This window comes from Antechinus flavipes, chromosome 2 (genome assembly GCF_016432865.1).
Source record: "Antechinus flavipes isolate AdamAnt ecotype Samford, QLD, Australia chromosome 2, AdamAnt_v2, whole genome shotgun sequence".
In the NCBI taxonomy this organism is placed as follows: domain Eukaryota; kingdom Metazoa; phylum Chordata; class Mammalia; order Dasyuromorphia; family Dasyuridae; genus Antechinus; species Antechinus flavipes.
In genome coordinates this window covers 218,586,702-218,607,617 of record NC_067399.1, presented here as the reverse complement: position 1 = coordinate 218,607,617, position 20,916 = coordinate 218,586,702, and the positions used below count along the sequence as shown (strand labels likewise).

The following is a 20,916-nucleotide window of genomic DNA, read 5'->3' as shown; positions in this document are numbered from 1 at the left end:
ATGTGTGTGTGTTCAAAGCTTTGTCCAGTTCAAACAATAAAGGTCATCTATATGTTTCTCTTACCCCTTCTCTTCCATGTGTGTGTGTGTGTGTGTGTGTATATATATATATATATATATATATATATATATATATATATATATATCTTACATCTCATCTTTACATGTTATAATTGATTATAAATATATTATTATCTTTTGAAATATTGCATTCTAAGATCTCTCATTTAAAGTAAAAGCTATGATGCCTTATATGATCTTGGATATGGTTCATTGGTACCTGAGCTGCTTTCTCTTGGCTGCTTGTATTTTTGCTTTATTTTTGAGTGTGATGTTCCTAGGAATTTTCTTTTAGGATTCCTTTCAGAAGTAATCAGCAAACAAAAAGGTGGTAGAAATGAATGGATGGAGAGGTTTTGTTTTTTTCCCCCCATTTTGTCCTCAGTTTCTCAAGAATCTAGGTATCTTTCATTTATAAATTCTTGTACTGGAGTTTACTGAGTACAAGAATGACATGCACACTGAAGTGTAGATATATACTTATGGATGATTCCTTTGGTAGAAGCATGTAGCATGGACTGGAGCAGTGAAACTAGAGTGAAGGAGGTTGCAGTAAACCAGGCAAGACATGATAAAGGTGTAAAGGAGAGAAGAGAATATGGTAAAGGTAGAAATGGCAAGACTGGAAAACTGACTGGATGTACAGAATGAAGGGTTTACAATAATACCAAAATAGACTTAAGGCAGCCTAACTCCAAATTTTGTTTATTACACAGCTGCCACTCTAATGCATTCTCCATTTGGGTATCAAAGGAATCTTCTTTATGTCCTGAGATTCTTCTTACCCAATAAACTCCAGAAAATAGTATAAAATCTTTTGTTTGGCATTTAAAGCCTCTTACAGTCTAGCCCCCCCCTACTTTCATCATCTTATTGCACTTTATTCCCCTCCACCTGCTTTTTAAATTCAATAACATTGGCTTTTTTGACATTCCTCACAGTGCTCAATCTCCAGAGTCCATGCCTTTTCAACACCTGTCTCCCATGGCTGGAACACACTCCCTCCTCATTTCTGCCTCCTGGCTTCCTTCCAGACTCAGTTTCAAATTCCACTTTTTGTATGCTTTTCCCAGTAATCCTATTTTCACCTTCCTCCACAATTAGTATCTTCCCTTGGAAAACCACATCCCATTTACATATCTTGTATGTACAATTTTATATATGTCTTCTCTAAAATATGAGCTCTGAGGGCAAGAAGTGTATTTTTGCTTTTCTCTGTAAATATTTGCTAAATGACTATGTAGATATGTGTAATAGAACAGCATTTGTTAACACTACACACTCACTGATAGTTGAACCCTCCTGCAACTGTTTCTAATGATACTAATGGTGGGATAAACCGAGAAGCCAGCCTATAAAACAGATGATCAAGACTATTAGTGAAAAATATCATAAGCAATTTTTCTGTCAATCTCAGCGACAAGTCTACACTGACTACATGAATCTCTCAAGTCTTTCTTATTTTCTGTTCTCACATGCTTAATTTTTACACAGCACAATGGTAGAAAACACAAGACACTTGTATAACAATCTCACAATATGTATAAAATTCATTTACCTCTTTTGCTTTAGAAAGAGCTTTTTTTTAATCAAAGTCTCTTAGGTCAGTTATAGTACAGCAACAATACTGCTGCTTGATATCTTGCCTCATAACCCTATCTCAAAAGTGATATGTTCTTGATAAAATTTTAAGTAACAATAGAACATTTTGGAAATAGCTTCAAATTCCAAGATAGTCTTACATCTGAACACCTCTCCTGTATTCGTGATTACTAAACTTAGAACTAAAAAGATCTATGCTATCTAACCAAACTCCTCAATCTAAAGATAAGAAGGGTCAGAATTTGAATCCTGACATATCCCTCATATGCCATGTTTGATATTTTGAACCAGAATTTGAACCCAGGTTCTGACTCAACTTTTCATTTATCATGTTTTCATTACAATTTTTATATTATACTTATTTGTGTATATTTCTTCTCCTTATATTATAAGCCTGATGAGGACAAGAAACACACCTAATTTTCTATTTCCCTACAGCTAGGACAATACTGAGCAAACAATAAATGTTTGCTGAATTTGTTGAATTAAGTGAAACTACATTATTTTCTTTTTATCTGATCTATTTATAGCTGTGGGAGAGAGAAGATAAAAGGAAGACAATTACATTTAAAATACCAAAACATGTATCATTAGCAATAAATATACCCATATATATGAACAACTAATTGGTAAGTTGAATGTATTTAAAAATAAATGATTTTGGTCATCAGCTTTGTGTAATATATAAGAGAAGTAAAAAGTAATTTCATATAGATATGAAGGAAGCTAAGATTAATGAAGTCAATTAACACTTAGCCACATCATATATGGTATGAAACTTGTTAGTGTGCCTTATCTCAAAGTTGGAAACCAAGTCTTTCTTGACAGAAAAACCCTCAAAAAACAATGGAAAACCAAAAGCACCAAATAAGTCTAGAAAAGCAAAAACTCAGATCTAGATAAAGCAAATGAATAAAACACACACACAAACACACACGCTATCTGATCAATATCACAACATTCAGAAGCATTCATCCTAAAGTCTCAATAATTACTGAGTCCTATAAAAACCCCTAGTATTTCAATAACTTTTATGACAAAACAAAAAATTCAAACAGAGGAAAACTCTAAGCACATTATGACTATGCTTCAAATATTGTCACAAACTACAATGAGTTTGAGGCAATTTTCAAAAGCCTTCAACCATAATTAAAAAAGAAAAAAAATCATAGGGACTAATATGCTTTTGCTGAATGATAGGAAATATCTCCCAACTAAAAAGAAGCTTCCTAATCAAGACAGCTTCCCAACCTGTCTCCACTGGCTTTGTTTCTTAACATTGCATCTCACAAGAGAACACAGCCACACCTATCAAACCACAGAAAAGACTAATCTGATTACATGAGAGAACTCCTACTAGATTGAGCTAGATTAATTTTTTCAATAAGGCATGAGTTAATGACAACCGTATACGGAATTAAAAATATAAGCAGATTGGCTATATCTAAGCTGGGGGAATGTCAAGGTGAAAACCAATTATAAATGTCAAAGATAAACAATTTCATAATGCCTAAGGAATGCCAGAAGTTATTAACAAACAGAAACAAAAAAGTTTCTTTTCAAACCACTGAGAGGAAAGTTAATTTAGGGAGAGATACAAAGAACTTCCAAGAAACAAGAGTAAAACAAATAACAACAACAACAAAAATAAAAACAATTTTTCCAGGATCAAAAGGCACTCAGCGCCTGAAGTCAACACAGAACCTTACAATGGTCTAGTTTCTTATGATCAGATACTATGAAAGTATCAAGTCTTCCTTTGAAGCATCTGGCACTGGCCACTGTCTCATACAATTTACTCGTAGACAGTCTACAAGTAAATACCATTGCCAGAGGGAGAAAAAGGCTGGGAAGTTTTAACTTTATTTAATGCCATGCTTAGATACCATGTCAATATGCACCAATGTATTTAGCTTATTAAATGGAAGTTTTTGAAGAACACAAGCAATCTTAAATTGTCCCCAAATTGCAAATATACTCTGGTCTAAATGTGCAAATGTTTTATTTGGAATTCATTAATTTTTCCATAAAAATAATGTAGGTGCTTAAGTTCCCAGATGAGTCCACTAAAGCTCTATATCTCACAAGGTACATAAATGAATTAGTTTGAATTAAGGGTTTAAAAAAATGGCAGAAGAGGCTGACAATGTTCATGTTCCCAATTCTTTAAGTTCACAACTAACCCTAGGCAAAAATTTTGATGTAAAGTTTGCATTGACACCTCTCTCCTTTGTCATTTTGCACCTGTCCCCAGATTCTTTATATATAACTTTCTAGCTTCACAGTTATCCCAAGAAGCTCTAAGAGTACCACTTTAGCCAACCCTAATTCCTTCTTAATTACCAAATGGGAAAGGACCTCATAATTCATATGTTCCAACTAGCTACCTAATGAAAGAATCAAAAATTCTTCAAAAAAATAGGGAACGCACTACTTCAAGCTGCTTTATTTTCAGAAGGGGCTAACTTTTATTGACTTGAAATCTGCCTCCCTAAATATTCTATTTATATCCTTGTATTTCCCTCTGAAGCTAGCAGAATAAATAAACCTAATCTCTCTACCTCATAACCCTTCAGATATTGGGAGACAGTTATCATTTCCCCCAAAATAACTATCACATTCCTGCCCTATCCTCATAAAGTTCTTAAAAAGGTGTAAGTGAGGGAAGAAGTTTGATTCAACTAAGTTTCATTAATAGGAGATATATGGATGACAGTACCTTAACCCTTGAGAGGATAATAGGAGAAGGAGATGTTTATAAGATCAAATTAATTTTCAAAAGTTTAAAAAAGACATTATTTTAAAAAAAGATTTTAAGCTGATAGGAAAATATTTATGAGGCATCATCATATTGTCAAGAAACAACAATGAACTTGAAGTCAAAAGAACTGGGCTTAAGTCCCAGCTCTGCTGCTTAATAGGCATTTCACCTTGGGCAAGTTACTTTACCTTACTGAATCTCAGCTCATCCATTTGCAAAATAAATTAATGTGGGCACTGCCTGACTCATGAGGCTGTGTAGAAGACCTTGTGATACTTATTTTACTAAGAAAATGGAGACTCTCCATCTTAAGCCTTTTCTTCCTCCCTTTCCTTCCCCTCCCCCCCGGTTTATACTTCAAAATCTCTCAACAACAACCTATGATTTCTTTTGCTCTAGTCTCTGAAGAGACCCTATTTACTTGCCAATCCCACTTTGCCAGTTGTATACTTAATCATATCCCTGTCTCCTATGGAAAATTGTCTCTTAGATAATCAATCCAATCTCCCAAATTTTCAATCTTTCCTTTTCTGCTTTCAGTCTCCTTAAGATGAAGAACACAAGCAATTTAAGATGGAAAAAAATACAGTATTGTAGGCATACTATGGTCTAAATGTACAAATGTTTATCTGGAACTCATGAATTTTTCCATAGAAATAATGTAGGTGCTTAAGTTTCCAGATAAGCCCACTAAAGCTTATATATCTCACAAAGCACATAAATGAATATAAGAATAATAGAATAATTTGAATTAGGAGGTCTTAAAAAATGGCAGAAGAGGGTAACAATGTTCATCTGCTTATTCTTTCTTATCCACAAATGTAATCAAGTCTTGGCTTGTCCTCTTATATTCTTTACTTACTGTCTTCTGTTTCTCTTCTCTTTCATCCCTAAATTTCTAGGAAAAAATAATTTGTATTCCACTCCATTTCTGTTCTCATTTGTCAACAGCATAAAAAATCTGGTTTCCACACCTCTTGACTGAAGCTGCTTTCTGCAAAGTTACCAACTATTTCTTAATTGCTGAGTTTAATGGCATTTTCTACTTTTCAACCTCTGCTAATTTTGGCAGTTGTCCCTCCCTCAGCTTTCATTAACAATATATTTTTCTAATTGTCCCCTGGCACCTCTTACTATATTTGTAGCTCAAGCATTATCTAAGGCCCATCTTCCAATGTGAGTGAGTTTCCACTAAGGCTTTGTAATAGGGCCTCTTCTAGGATCTCATCAGCTATAATAGTTTTCAATTACTATCTCTACTCAAATTGACTCTCAAATCTGTATTTCTAGGATTTATATCTCTCCAAAGCTAGACATCTCTATGTGAATATAAGAAGAACTTTCCTCAATACTACTACACACCTCTCAGACTGACTAAGATGACAGGAAAATAAAATGATGAATGTTGGAGGGGATATGGGAAAACTGGGACACTAATACATTATTAATAGAGTTGTGAACTAATCCAACCATTCTGGAGAGCAATTTGGAACTATGCCCAAAGAGTTAGTGGGCCTATATCCCAGAGAGATCATAAAAAAGGAAAAAGGCATTATATGTGCAAAAATGTTTGTATTTTGTTCTTTTTGTAGTGGCAAAGAACTGGAAAATGAGTGGATGCCCATCAGTTGGGGAATGCCTGATTAAGTTATGGTATATGAATGTAATGGAATAGTATTATCCTATAAGAAATGATCAGCAGGATAACTTCAGACCTCAAGAGACTCACGTGAACTGATGCTAAGTAAAGTGAATAGAACTAAAAAACATTGTACACAGCAACACACATTGTATATGATAAAATGTGATAGAGCTGGCTCTTTTCAAAAATAGGTGATTTAGGCCAATTCCAATAGACTTGTGATAGAGAGAACCATCTGCATCCAGACTGAGGACTGTGGGAACTGAATGTAGATTACAACATATTTTTTCATCTTTGTAATTGTTGTTTGCTTGCTTTTTATTTTCTTTCTTGTTTTTTTTTTCCTTTTTTTGATCTTATTTTTCTTGTACAACATGATAAATGTAGGAATATATTTAGAAGAATTGCACATATTTAAGATATATTGGATTACTTGCTATCTAAGGAGAGAATGGAGGGAAGGGTAGGAAAAAAATCTGGAACACAAAGTTTTGCAAGGGTGAATGTTAAAATCTATCTTTGTAGTTTGAAAATAAAAAGTGATTATTAATTTTTTAACTCTTCTCAAAATTTCTTTTTCCTCCAAACTTTTCTATTTCTACTGAAGGTACTATTAGCCTTCCAATACTCACCAAGGATCACATCCTTAGAGTTCCAACTTTTCATTCTCATTGTACCAACCTCGGATCCAATTTAGTTGTTAAAACTTATCACTTCTACTTCCTTACTTATTCTATCCATCTTAATCTTTTCCTTCATATAACCATCACTTAGCTCAAGATCTCATCTTGTCTCACTTTAAGACTATTATAATTAGATTCTCAGCTTCTGATTTCTCCTTTCTCCAATTTTCCCTCCACATACAGTTGACAAAATAATCTTCCTACTACAGAAGTCTGACAGTATCATTTACTCAAAAATTACAATGGCTTTGCTATAGCCTCTAGCATACAATACAAAAACCTCAGATTGGTATATACCTACTACTAAATCTAGCTACATTATTTACTCCCCCCCTTCATGTGCTAAGTGTACCAGTTAAATAGATCTACTTGCTCTTAATTCCACTTTGCATGCCAAATCCTACCTCTGTGTTTTTCAAGCATTAATCTTTATGCGTTCAGTGAACTATCTCCCTTATTTCCTCAATCCACACTCTCTAACTTCCTTCAAGGCTTAGTTTATGTATCAGTACCTATGGAAAGCTTTTTTATCTTCCTAGTTATAGGTGCTCTCTTTCCCCTAAAATTATCATGAGTTTACTAATTTATTTTATTATTTATTAGTTTATTTATTGAATAGAATGAATAGAATATAAGCCTCTTGAAAGTAGGGACTCTTTCATTTTTGACTTGCAAATAATGATTAAGAATTGTTAAAAAAAAATGGGGAATGTAGTTTTATTGAGGTAAAGATAATCAAATATAAATAAATGAAGCTCAAAATAGTTATTAAAAGGCTCTTCGCTAATATATTTATAAATCTTACAAAACAAGTTCCTTGGTCATTATTAACCTTTTTTAAAATCATCTTTTGAAAATTTACATAAAAATAAACAATGTAATATATTGATTTCATTGAAGAATGTGCTTTGCAAAGGATAAATATCTTTTTTAAAATATTCATTTCCATCAGTTACCTCTAAAAAATTCAAATCAACATAATTGCTGCATTTAGTTTACTGCAGCTTTAATATATTTACTATAGAATGATTTTCATTAAAATCAGAAAGTTTTAAGAGATTCTTGGGTTGAAATGCCAATACTTGGAACACTCTCCTTATCATGCTATATAGCTGATCTTTGGTCCTTTTGGTTCTATTAAATGGACATGGACACTTCATAAAAAAGAATTAGAGTCTAACTAGGGTTCTTCTCAAACTCTAAAACCTCAAAGGTTTATGGGAAAGTAAGATTTCCTGATTTGGTTCTTCTGGAAATTAGGAAGTCCCAATTATATAAAATGAAGGGCTTATTCCTCAGTATTAGCAAGGAATTCCTCAATAAATACAAATAGCTTTAAAATGTAATGTTTTTATATGTGCAATGTCATTCTATAATTACATAAAGTTACCCTGTGTATCTTAAAAATCCCACTTCACCACGCCACAGATATCTATCAACATCCTATAATAACTTACTACTAATAACCATGATAAGTGAGTCAGAGGTAAGAATGCCCTTTTCTGAATCACTACACCACTTCCTGCTCTTGGTTTTTTCCCAGCAATGTATCACGCAAATACTGGTCTGACCCAGACAAATCCTGTCTATCCTATGAAACAAGATAAACTTGAAGCCCAACACATACACTGGAATGAATATTTGATATATTACCTGAATCTGGATAAAGACAGACGTCATTAATATCATGTTCAGGTTCCAAGGAAGTAAATATTTTCCCCTGTAAAAGAAAAAAAAAAAAAGAAAATTAACTACTAAATAAATTTAAATTTATGCATTTACTTATTTATTTCTGGTGAAGCAATGGGGTTAAGTGACTTGCCTAGAGTCGCACAGCTAGTCACTGTTAAGTATCTGAAGCTGGATTTGAACTCAGGTCATCCTGATTTCAGAACTGGTATTCTATCCACTGTGCTACCTAGTTACCAATTAAAATTTATTTTAACAAACAAGAGAACTTAAGTAAACTCATTCAAAGTAACACTACGTACCAACAATTTTTTAAAGCAAAAAATATGCATTATTTACAAAATATATCTTATTTAAATTAACCAGTCCTTAATAAATATCTGATAATTAAATGTGTCTATTAACTAGTTCAAAAAGGAGGAAAATCAAATTACCAAAAAATGAAAACAAGAAGCACAAGACCATCTTTTAAAAATTATCTGAACCAAATTGTACACAATGATAATGTGAGCAAGATAATTTTTTTTTAATTACTTACAAAAATTCCACTTGAGATCTTAAATGTCCAATTCAGAAAATGAAACAAAACAAGTCATAAAGGAACTACTAAAATAGTGTCATGGGGAAAGATAAAGAAAGGGATCAATAAAGGAAGACAGAAAAGTAAAAAAACTATATATATAGTTTATGTATTTATTTACAAATAAAAAAAGTCAAATGAAATTTATTTCAACAATTTAAAACAAGGTTGTCATTTAAAATTAAAAGAAGACTCTGGGAGATAAGCCATTTTCTACGTAAGAAAGGGATCAGGATGGGGCAAAGGAAGAATTGTTTTGTTTTTTTCCTAAAGCTGTAAAACTAGAAGCCATGTGCTTTCCAAGGTAGAAATTCAATAAAATATAAATTATTAAGATCTACTATGTACAAGGAACTGTAGTAGGTATCGAGAATACAAAGTGAAGGATAATTTTTGCTATCAAAAAGCTTACAACTTGGTAAAAAGAATTAAGGCATTAACAAACAATTCATAATAAAGTCCAACCCCAAAAGTAACACAGAAAAGATACAAATTTCTATACAAGATTGACTGCAAAGAGTAGAGATTTCTTTTATACCTCTTGGGTATATCCTTGCATGATAGAATGGGAAAGAAGTACCATCAAAAAAGGTGACTTTTGTTCTTCAAACATTTCCTTTTTTAAAGCTGTTTGGCAAGTATCACATATGTTGAATCTGAAAATCACTGGAACTTTTAGATGTATCCATGAGTGCCAATTCATTATCATCAATATGTATGCATGTATTGGATTTAACATATATTTCTACTATGTTTAACATATATTGAACTACTTAATTTCTCTTTTTGGATATAGGTTGTAAAAAATCATGTTCTCTAGTGCAATATTTGCTTCAGTTACTCTTTGTATAGATTTGTTTTATATTTGACTAAACAGAAAATCCAATTTAAAAAAAATTAATATCTTTTCAAGAGGATATCAAAAGGGCAAATGAAGAAATAGAAATTCAGGACAACAACACTTACTGTGTCTTTGTTCCACATTTTGATGATTCGAGAGTCTGCAGATAAAATTAAATCTAATGAATTCTGGAACTGGATTGATTTAATAGCTAGACCATACTGGTGATCTTTAACCAATAATGGGTTGCTGGAACGAAGATCATACAACAAAACCTGAAAAAAAAAAAAAGTTAAAATTTGTCCATATTATAGAAATCTAGAATTACCAAAATAACCACAAAGAAAACTGAAATAAATTATTTTAGATTTCCAGCAGGGTGGTATCTTTTAAATTATTTTACTATTAATATTCTCTTCAGTAAAATATTTCAACAATATTCAAAAAATAATCTTTCCAATGTGATTAGAAAATAGGCCTTTTGTACTTTATTTACCCATGACTGGAATTCCCTAATAAATGTTGAACTTGATCTTCCCATTGAAAAATTTCTTAAATTTGGGAAGCACCTAAACATTGAAAGGAAAAGTTCCTGGAATAATGAAGGAAATATTTGTTTCACCCAAACTATTTGCTCTCTCTCTTGCGTGCGCGTTCTCTCTCTCTCTCTCTCTTTTTTTGTGGGGGAGGTATGTGTTTCTTTTTTCTTTTTTTTCTCTGCTGAGGCATTTGGGGTTAAGTGACTTGCCCAGGATCACACAACAGCTAGGAAGTGTTAAGTATCTGAGACCAGATTTGAACTCAGGCCCTCCTGACTTCAGGGCTGGTGCTCTATCCACTGCACCACCTAGCTGCCTTTGGTATGTGTTTCTTAAAAGAAAAAAAAAAAATCAATAAATTACATAACATCTATCTCTTAAATGAATGAGGTATCTACAAAATTAAACAATCTAAAATCTAAAATATTAAAAAATATTTTAAAAAATAACAAAACCTAAGAAAAAGGAGTAAAGAGCCAAGTAATTAATATTGCCAGGCAGCTCAAATGAATCAAGCTATTTCAAATGAGCCCTGAAATTAGCTCCGAGTACCCTGACTACAAAGGTACAAAGGGAAACATTGTATTTTATGGATTTCATAATATTCATTCCACATTGTTTTTTAGAAATCCAAATTCAAAGGGACAGACACATTTTTTCCTGACACTGATATAGAAGAATTTATCACAAGGGTAAATGGACCTTAAGTAACATCATCAAATTTTGTAAAAGACAGACATTCAAATGGAGATTTCGTATGTTGACCCCTTGCCATACCTTCCCCTCCGCCCCACCCCTGGAATGCAGTTTGGGAGAAGTAGACAGACATTAGATTTACAGTCTGAGGACACTGGTTAAATTTGGCTCTTCTATTTACTGTCTACATGACCAAATACAAATCACTAAACTTCTCTCTACATCTTCATCTATAAAAATGACGGAAGTGAATAAAATAATCTCAGGGGTTCTATCATTGTAAAATATGTAAATCTAGGGCAGCTAGATGGCAAAGTGGATAGAAGGACCTGATTCAAATCTGGCCTAAGACACCTAATATTTAGTAGCTGTGTGACCCTGCAAGTCACTTAACTCCAACTGCCTCATCACTGCCCCCCCCCCAAAAAAAAAAACCCAAACATCAACCAAAAAATAAAATAGGTAAGCCTATGGAAAACTACAATTATAGCATGAAATGTTAACTTAGTGGAGTAATTTCTACAGAAGCTAAGATAATTATGACCTAAAGTTATAGTTTTCTAGTGATTAAGTTAATACAGAAAAAGTTTTGAGAATAATAAATATATCCATTAGATTGGCTCATTCAACTACTAAATCTGAAGTAATTTTTAACAATATCACCCATGAAACCTTAAATATAAATGATCATATTTATGAGCAACCTAATAGAAGGTATCTTCCACATCATATACACAAAAACTAGATAAACTGCAGTTTGAATTTGCAACATATTTACCTGTCCTGTAGATGTTCCAACTGCCATGTTCAAAGCGCCATTAAATTTCAGGGCTGAGATTGTAGGTAAACTATCTATCCTGAAAGACATAACGTGTGTTCCATTTATATGACTAAAGACTCACATATCCAATATTAGGGGGGCAGAGTGAAATCACTTTTTGATTTCCAATTTAGGCAGCCAATATAAATATATATTATAAAAGAAAGATAAAGTAGCATTCTTTCTAATATATTATACTAGCTTTATAACTATCAACAAAAAGTCATCTAGAATATTTTAACAATTTTTAAAATTATAAAATCAAATTAAAAAATTCAACAGGACTATACACACACACACACACACACACACACACACACACACACACACACACACACATTCTCTCTCTCTATTTTAATCATGCTATAAAAAATTATGTGTAATAGTACTAAATTTTGGATCTGCTTCCAGTCTGGCTAATGCTAACAGGATTAGAAACAGAAATAGCTCTTTGGAGAAGGGAAGAATTTATGACCAAAGAAAAACTAGAGAACGTTATGAAAGGCAAAATGGACACCTTTGATTACATTTGATTAATTTTAAAAGATTTTGCACAAACAAAACCAACAAAAACAAGGTTAAAAGGGAAGTGCAAAGCTGGGAAAAAATCTTTATAGCCAATATTTCTGGTCAAGATCTCATTTCTAACTATAGCAATCTAGTGTTTGACAAACCCAAAGATCCTAACTTTTGGGATAAGAATTGATTATTTGATAAAAACTGCTGGGATAACTGGAAATTAGTATGGCAGAAATTAGGCAAGGACCCACACTTAACACCATATACCAAGATAAGATCAAAATGGGTCCATGACCTAGGCATAAAAAACGAGACTATAAATAAATTAGAGGAGCATAAGATAGTTTATCTCTCAGACTTGGGGAGGAGAAAGAAATTTGTGACCAAAGATGAACTAGAGACCATTATTGATCACAAAATAGAAAATTTTGATTATATCAAATTAAAAAGCCTTTGTACAAACAAAACTAATGCAATAAAGATTAGAAGGGAAGCAACAAACTGGAAAAACATCTTCACAGTTAAAGGTTCTGATAAAGGCCTCATTTCCAAAATATATAGAGAACTGACTCTAATTTATAAGAAATCAAGCCATTCTCCAATTGATAAATGGTCAAAGGATATGAACAGACAATTTTCAGATGATGAAATTGAAACTATTACCACTCATATGAAAGAGTGTTCCAAATCATTATTGATCAGAGAAATGCAAATTAAGACAACTCTGAGATACCACTACACACCTGTCAGATTGGGTAAGATGACAGAAAAAAATAATGATGAATGTTGGAAGGGATGCGGGAAAACTGGGACACTGATGCATTGTTGATGGAGTTGTGAACGAATCCAACCATTCTGGAGAGCAATCTGGAATTATGCCCAAAAAGTTATCAAAATGTGCATACCCTTTGATCCAGCAGTGCTATTACTGGGCTTATACCCCAAAGAGATACTAAAGAAGGGAAAGGGACCTGTATGTACCAAAATGTTTGTGGCAGCCCTGTTTGTAGTGGCTAGAAACTGGAAACTGTGTGGATGCCCATCAATTGGAGAATGGCTAGGTAAATTGTGGTATATGAATGTTATGGAATATTATTGTTCTGTAAGGAATGACCAGCAGGATGAATACAGAGAAGCTTGGAGAGACCTACATGAACTGATGCTGAGTGAAATGAGCAGAACCAGGAGATCATTATACACTTTGACAACAATATTGTATGAGGATGTATTCTGATGGAAGTGGATTTCTTTGACAAAGAGACCTAACTGAGTTTCAATGGATAAATGATGGACAGAAGCAGCTACACCCAAAGAAAGAACACTGGGAAACGAATATGAACTATTTGCATTTTTGATATTCTTCCCAAGTTATTTTTACCTTCTGAATCCAATTCTCCCTGTGCAACAAGAGAACTGTTCGGTCCTGCAAACATATATTGTATCTAGGATATACTGCAACATATCTAACATGTATAGGACTGCTTGCCATCTAGGGAAGAGGGTGGTGGGAGGGAGGGGAAAAAATCGAAACAGAAGCGAGTGCAAGGGATAATGTTGTAAAAAATTACCCTGGCATGGATTCTGTCAATATAAAGTTATTATTAAATAAAATAAAATTTAAAAAAAAAAATCTCATTTCTAAAATATATAAATAACTGCGGCAAACTTATAGAAATATAAATCATTCCCCAACTGATAAATGGTCAAAGTATATGAACAGACAACTTTCAGATGATGAAATTAAAGTCATTCACATTTATATAAAAAAATGCTGTAAATCACTATTGATTAGAGAAATGCAAATTAAAACATCTCTGAGATAACACCTCATACCTCTTAGATGGGCTAAGATGATAGGAAAGGATAATGATAAATGTTGGAGGGAATGTGGGAAAACTGGAACACTAATACATTGTTGGTGGAGTTGTGAAATGACCCAAACATTTTGGAGAGCCAAAAGGCTATCAAACTGGGCATACACATTGATCCAGCATGCCATTATTAGATTTGTATACCAAAGAAATCCTAGAGGGAAAAAGGCCCACATGTGCAAAAATGTTTGTAGCAGCTCTTTTTGTGGTAGCAAAGAATTGAAAAATGAGTAGATGCCCATCAATTGGGGAATGGCTGGACAAGTTGTGGTACATGAAGATAATGGAATATTATTGTTTTACAAAAAAATGATGAACAATCTGATTATAGAAAAGATTGAAAAGATTTATATGAATTGATGCTGAGTGAAACAATCAGAACTAGGAATATATTCTACATAATAACAGCAAGAATATGTGATGATCAACTAAGAAATACTTGGTTCTTCTCAGTGGTTCAGTAACCCAAAGCAATCCCAATAAACTTTGGATAGAAAAGGCCATCTGCATCCAGAGAAAGAATTAAAAATACTGAATGTAGGGGCAGGCAAGTGGCACAGTGGATAGAGCACCAACCCTGAAGTCAGGAGGACCCAAATTCAAATCTGATATTAGACACAACACTTCTTAGCTATGTGACCCTGGGTAAGTTATTTAACCCCAATTGCCTCAGCAAAAAATAAATAAATAAATAGATAGATAGATAAATGAATGAATGAATGAATGAATAGATGGATAGATGAATGAATGAATAAATAAACAAATAAATAAATAGGTAAGCAAGTAAGTAAATAAATAAATGGAAGGACTGAATGTAAATCAACAAATGCTATGTTCACTTCTTTTTTGTTTTTTTTTTTTATGGTTTTTCCTTTTGGCTCTGATTTTTCTCTTCTAACATTTTTCATAAAACAATGTGTATTTTTTAAAAATTAAATTACTACAATTAAAAAAAAAAAATGAAACAGCAAAGCTTTGTAAGGACTCTAGTAGAGTAGAAGAAATGAGGAGAGTGAGGAAGGGGACAGACTAAGTCAACTGTTACTGTATTCAAGGTCCCTTGTGCCTACAGCATTCCACAGGAGACAGCTTGCCAATTCACTGAGGATTCTGGAAAGATGGTGGAGAAGGTTTGTAAATTTCAAACTCTCCAGATTTCCCCCAGAAGTAGAACAAATTTAAACCTCGGGGGAAACAGACTGGTGAAAAATCAAGACGACTTGGAGCAGAACAAGAGTCCTGGTATAACCCAACAAGATCTGAAGACCTCAGCAAAATACAAATGCCTCCAGGCTAACACCACAGAAACACCAAACCAGGACTCCTCTGGCTAGCTGAATGTGGCTGAAGCCTCAGCACAAACCACAGAGACTTTCACTTCTCAAATTGTCTGTGGAGCTGGGGTCTGAGTCCAGGAAGACTGAGTGATTCAGCTGATTATGAATGCCAGGCCTAGCTGTACTTCTAAGAGGTGGCCGAAGGTGAGAAGGAACCAGCACCCGGAAATTACAGAGATGCTGCTGGTTGTGGGCACTTGCAGGAGGGTGAAGCTCTTAGTTTGGGGTTCCTGATCAGAGTGGAGATCTGTAGGGAAGTTTGAGGCACCATACTCCCATCCTATCATTAGAGATGCTTACACTAATACTTTTTTTTTTTTAAATGGACCAGCAAAGAAGAAATGATACACCATAGAAACCTATTATAGGAACAGGGAAAACTTAGGTTCATCTTCTGAGGAGGACATGAAGGGAAAAAAAGCTTCTACCCCAAAGAGTAATGTGAAATAGCTCCCTACCCAGAGAGAACTCAGAACTTTATAGAAGAACTCAAAAAAGAATTTAAAAATCAAATGTGAGACATGGAAGAAAAATTAAAAACTAAAATAAAATTTAAAACCATTCAAGAAAAACAAGAAGATTATGAAAAAAGTTAACTAGAAAAGAATATAGAGTCTCAAAGACGAAAATAATTCTTTGAAAATTAGAGCAAGGGGAAGCCAGTGAAGCTATAAGAGACCAAGAAATACAAAACAGATTAAAATGAATGAGAAAAGAGAACAGAATGTGAAACATCTTATAAGAAAAACAGCAGATCTGGAGAATAGATCGAGAAAAAATAACTGAACTGCCTGAAAGCTGTGACCACAAAGAAAACTTTAACACAATAATATAGGAAATAATCTAATAAAATTGTCCTGAAGTGAAAGAACATGAGGGGAAAATAGAAAAAAAAGTCCACCAACCACCACCTAATTGAGATCCTTTGTGGAAAACACAGAAAAATTATTGACAAATTTCAAAACCTCCAGATCAAAGAGAAAACTTTGTAAGAAGCAAGAAAAAAAAAAAAAAAAACAATTCAAATACTCTGGAGCTAAAATTAGAATTGCAAAATGTTTGTGGCAGCTCTTTCTGTAGTGGCTAGAAACTAGAAATTGGATGGATGCCCATTAATTGGAGAATGACTGAATCAATTGTGGTATATGAATGTTATGGAATATTGTTGTTCTGTAAAAAATGACCAACAGGATGATTTCAGAGAGGCCTGGAGAGACTTACATGAACTGATGCTAAGTGAAATGAGCAGAACCAGGAGATCACTATACACTTCAATAACAATACTAATGATGATCAATTCTGATGGACATGGCTCTCTTCAACAATGAGATGATCCAAATCAATTCCAATTGTTCAGTAATGAAGACAAACAGCTATACCCAGCAAAAGAATTATGGAAAATGAATGTGGACTACAACATAGCATTTACACTTGCATTTTTGTTTTCCTTCTCAGATTATTTTTACCTTATTTCTAAATCCAACTTTTCATGTGCAGAAAGATAACTGTATAAATATGTATACATAAGTTGTATTTAACATATACTTTAATATAATTAACATATATTAGACTACCTGCCATTAAGGGGAGGGGATGGGAGGAAGGAAGGGGAAAGTTGGAATAGAAGGTTTTGCAAGTGTCAATGTAATTTTTTTTGTAAATAAAAAGCTATTTAAAAAAAAAATTAGAATTGCACAGGACTCAGTAACTACCACAATAAAAGTTCGTGGAATTCAGTTCAAATCTGACCTCAAACACTTAACACTTCCTGGCTATGTGACTGTGGGCAAGTCACTTAACCCCAACTGCCTCAGCAAAAACAAACAACAATAACAACAACAAACAAGAATAAAGTGCATAACAGAGAACAAAAGAACAATTTACAAGGGAATTTTTTAAAAATGAATATTGATGAATATAATGTCTTCTACTATTATATATACTTTCTTGATCTAGTACTTTGTTGTTATATTTTGAATTCTCTGCTAGGCACATGACAACGTTCTCTTTTGTTTTGTATTCCTTTTGTTTTCTTTTTTTCTTATTCTATTTTTTTATATAAAATTTAAAAAATAAATAAAATATTTCAAGTCAGGTGATGGAATGTCTTGTTCAGGCCAGTGTAAATAAATCAAAGAGTACATGGAAAGGAAAGGTATAAGAAGACTAGAAAAGTAGGCAGGAATCATGGTTATTAAGGACTTTAAAAGTCAAACAGATAATTTTATCCTGTAGCTAACAAAGAACTACCAGAGTTTATTAAAGAGTGATATGGTCAGATCTTAGCTTTAGGAAGATTCATTTGACAGCTCAATGGAAGATGTACTGGAGTGGGCAAAGACATGAGAAGATCAGTCAACAGGCTATTTCAATAAAACTGACATGAGGTGATGAGGACCTGCATCAGGTTAACTGCAGTGTCAAAAGAGAGAAAAAGGTATATGTAAGAGTCTTAAAAAGGTAGAAAGGTAGCAACAGGACTTTAACAATTTCTGGATTGGATGTGTGAAGTGAGAGTCAAGGATTAACAGCTAGATTTTGAGACTAGGTGATTGGAAGGATGGGGACAGTAATAAGAAAGCTAGAAGATAGGCGTTACTAGGAGGGAAAACAAAAAACTCAGTTTTGGACATGTTGTTTTAGGTATCCAGAGAACATCCAGTTCAAGATTTCTAATACTAACCTCCCCTAAGTTTCAGTTGGACAACTCCATAATAAAGCACTATAGAGGAAATGATGCTTAATGAATAGCCTACAGGACTTTTGGAGACAAAACTAATGATTTGGGCATGATTTCCAATCTTGCAATTCTATGGTTAAAGTCAGATGGGAAATTAAATATACATTGAGCATCATGCATTCTGCTTAGTAATTTTAGTTCCAAAAGGAAACATCTTTATACAAACAAAAAGTGACTATCCTTGTCTTCTCATTACATCAAGGTTCTTAAAGAGTAATAAGAGTGGTATACTTAGAGAACCTCAGAGATTCTACTAAAAAGCTATTAGAAATAATTCATAACTTTAACAAAGTTGCAGGATACAAAATAAATCCCCATAAATTTTTATACATCACCAATAAAATCCAACAGCAAGAGATACAAAGAGAAATTTCATTCAAAATAACTGTTGACAGTATAAAATATTTGGGAATCTATCTACCAAAGGAAAGTCAGGAATTATATGAGCAAAATTACAAAAAACTTTCCACACAAATAAAATCAGACTTAAATAACTGGAAAAATATTAAGTGTTCTTGGATAGGCCGAGCGAATATAATAAAGATGACAATACTCCCTAAACTAATCTATGTATTAGTGCTATACCAATCAGACTTCCAAGAAAATGTTTTAATGATCTAGAAAAAATAACAACAAAATTCATATGGAAGAATAAAAGATCAAGAATCTCAAGGGAATTAATGAAAAAAAAAAAAAATCAAATGAAGGTGGCCTAGCTGTACCTGATCTAAAACTATATTATAAAGCAACAGTCACCAAAACCATTTGGTATTGGCTAAGAAATAGATTAGTTGATCAGTAGAGTAGGTTAGGTTCACAAGACAAAATAGTCAACTATAACAATCTAGTGTTTGACAAACCCAAAGATCCTAACTTTTGGGATAAGAATTCATTATTTGACAAAAACTGCTGGGATAACTGGAAATTAGTATAGCAGAAATTAGGCATGGACTCCCAGTTAACATTTCTCAAACATAGAGGTAACTGAGTCAAATTTGTAAAATATAAGAGCCACATCCCAATTGATAAATTGAATACATCAAAAGATGTGATCTGTGCCCAAAGTGCTATAAATTCATGCATATACTTTGATCTAACACCACCACTACTAGGTATGAATACCAAAAGAGATTGGGGGAAAAAAGGGAAATGACCTATATATATATACAAAAAATATTCATAGCAGCTCTCTTCTCAGGGCAAAAAAAAAAAAAAAAAATGGAAATTAAGGGGAAGCTCATCAATTAGGGAATAGCACAATAAACCATGTTATGTGTTTGTGATGGAATATTATTTTTCTTTCTTTCTTTTTTTTTTTGCCGAGGCAATTGGGATTAATTGCCCAGGGTCACACCTTAGGAAGTATTTTAAGTGTCTGAAGCCGGATTCAAACCCAGGTCCTCCTGACTTCAGGGCTGGCACTCTATCCATTGTACCATTTAGCTCTCAGGGAAAAAAAAAAAACCTAGAAAGTCCTCCACGAAGCCAAGCTGTACTATATACAAAGTAATAGCAGTGTTCTGAGATGACCAGCTGTAAATGGCAAACATCCACAATCATCCATGACTCTCTGAAGAACTTATGATGAAAAATCCTATCCATAATTCAAAGAAGGAACTGATTGTGTGTGAATATAGATTGAAACATTCTTTCTTAAAAAAAAAAAAAAAATACAAACCCATCACATTTTACACCTTTATTATACATGGATATTTTCGAAGGATTTTACTTCATCAAGAAATACACATTGGTGAAGTTAAAGACTATAATTTGTCTCAAAAATTCAAATCAATTCTTTTACTTACTCTGTATCAGCTGTAACACTGCTTAAAGCACAATCTAAAAGGCCAACCCGATTTCGGGTTCTAGGGTCCCAGCATTCAACTCTACCCTAAAGAGGAGAAATAATCATTTATTAGAAAATATACCTTATCTTAGAACTAAAAGCAATATCAAATATACTTCAGACACAGTCATTAATACCACTCTTCCCAAACATACATAAAACTATCTTTATGATATAGAGTGAACAAAGCAAAGGCTAATAAAAAGAGGGAGGCAGCTAGTTGGTGTATTGGATAGAGTACCCGCCCTGAAGTCAGGAAGACCAAATTATGTTCAAATCTGGCCTCAGATATTAAACACATCCTGGCTATGTGATCCTGGGCAAGTCACTTAACCCCAATTGCCTCAGCCAAAAAAAAAAAAGGAAGAAAGAAATTCTAACTTGCCAAAAAGTCACATAAGGAAACAAGGAAAGAAGCTATTCATTCCATAAGTATTGAAAACTAACATTTTAAAGTTTTGGATTTTTTTTCCTCGCAAACTTATGAAGTAGATTATGAAATTATCACCTATTTTTCAGAGATTCAGAAAAATTACACTTCTTGTCTATCATCATAAAAGACTCCATAATTATAAGGAAAAAAGATTCAAAATTACAAAGAAAGCATACATGTTGATAAACATAAATTAAAAAAATAAATTTTCTTCCATTACTGATGGTCTAAATTCAAGTATCTTACTTATCAAAACC

The 20,916-nt window shown here is 33.2% G+C and overlaps 1 protein-coding gene across 1 annotated transcript in view; it reads right to left on the bottom strand.

The window, feature by feature from the left end:
- Positions 1–20,916, bottom strand: part of NOL10 (nucleolar protein 10) — a 108,102-nt gene that overhangs the window by 67,481 nt on the left and 19,705 nt on the right. Inside the window, exons 9-12 of the mRNA XM_051976190.1 lie at positions 20,186–20,271; positions 11,872–11,950; positions 9,984–10,133; positions 8,402–8,468 (exon numbers count right to left, since the gene is read on the bottom strand). Of these exons, the coding sequence (XP_051832150.1) occupies positions 8,402–8,468; positions 9,984–10,133; positions 11,872–11,950; positions 20,186–20,271 (382 nt within the window). The remainder of the gene's footprint in view (positions 1–8,401; positions 8,469–9,983; positions 10,134–11,871; positions 11,951–20,185; positions 20,272–20,916) is intronic.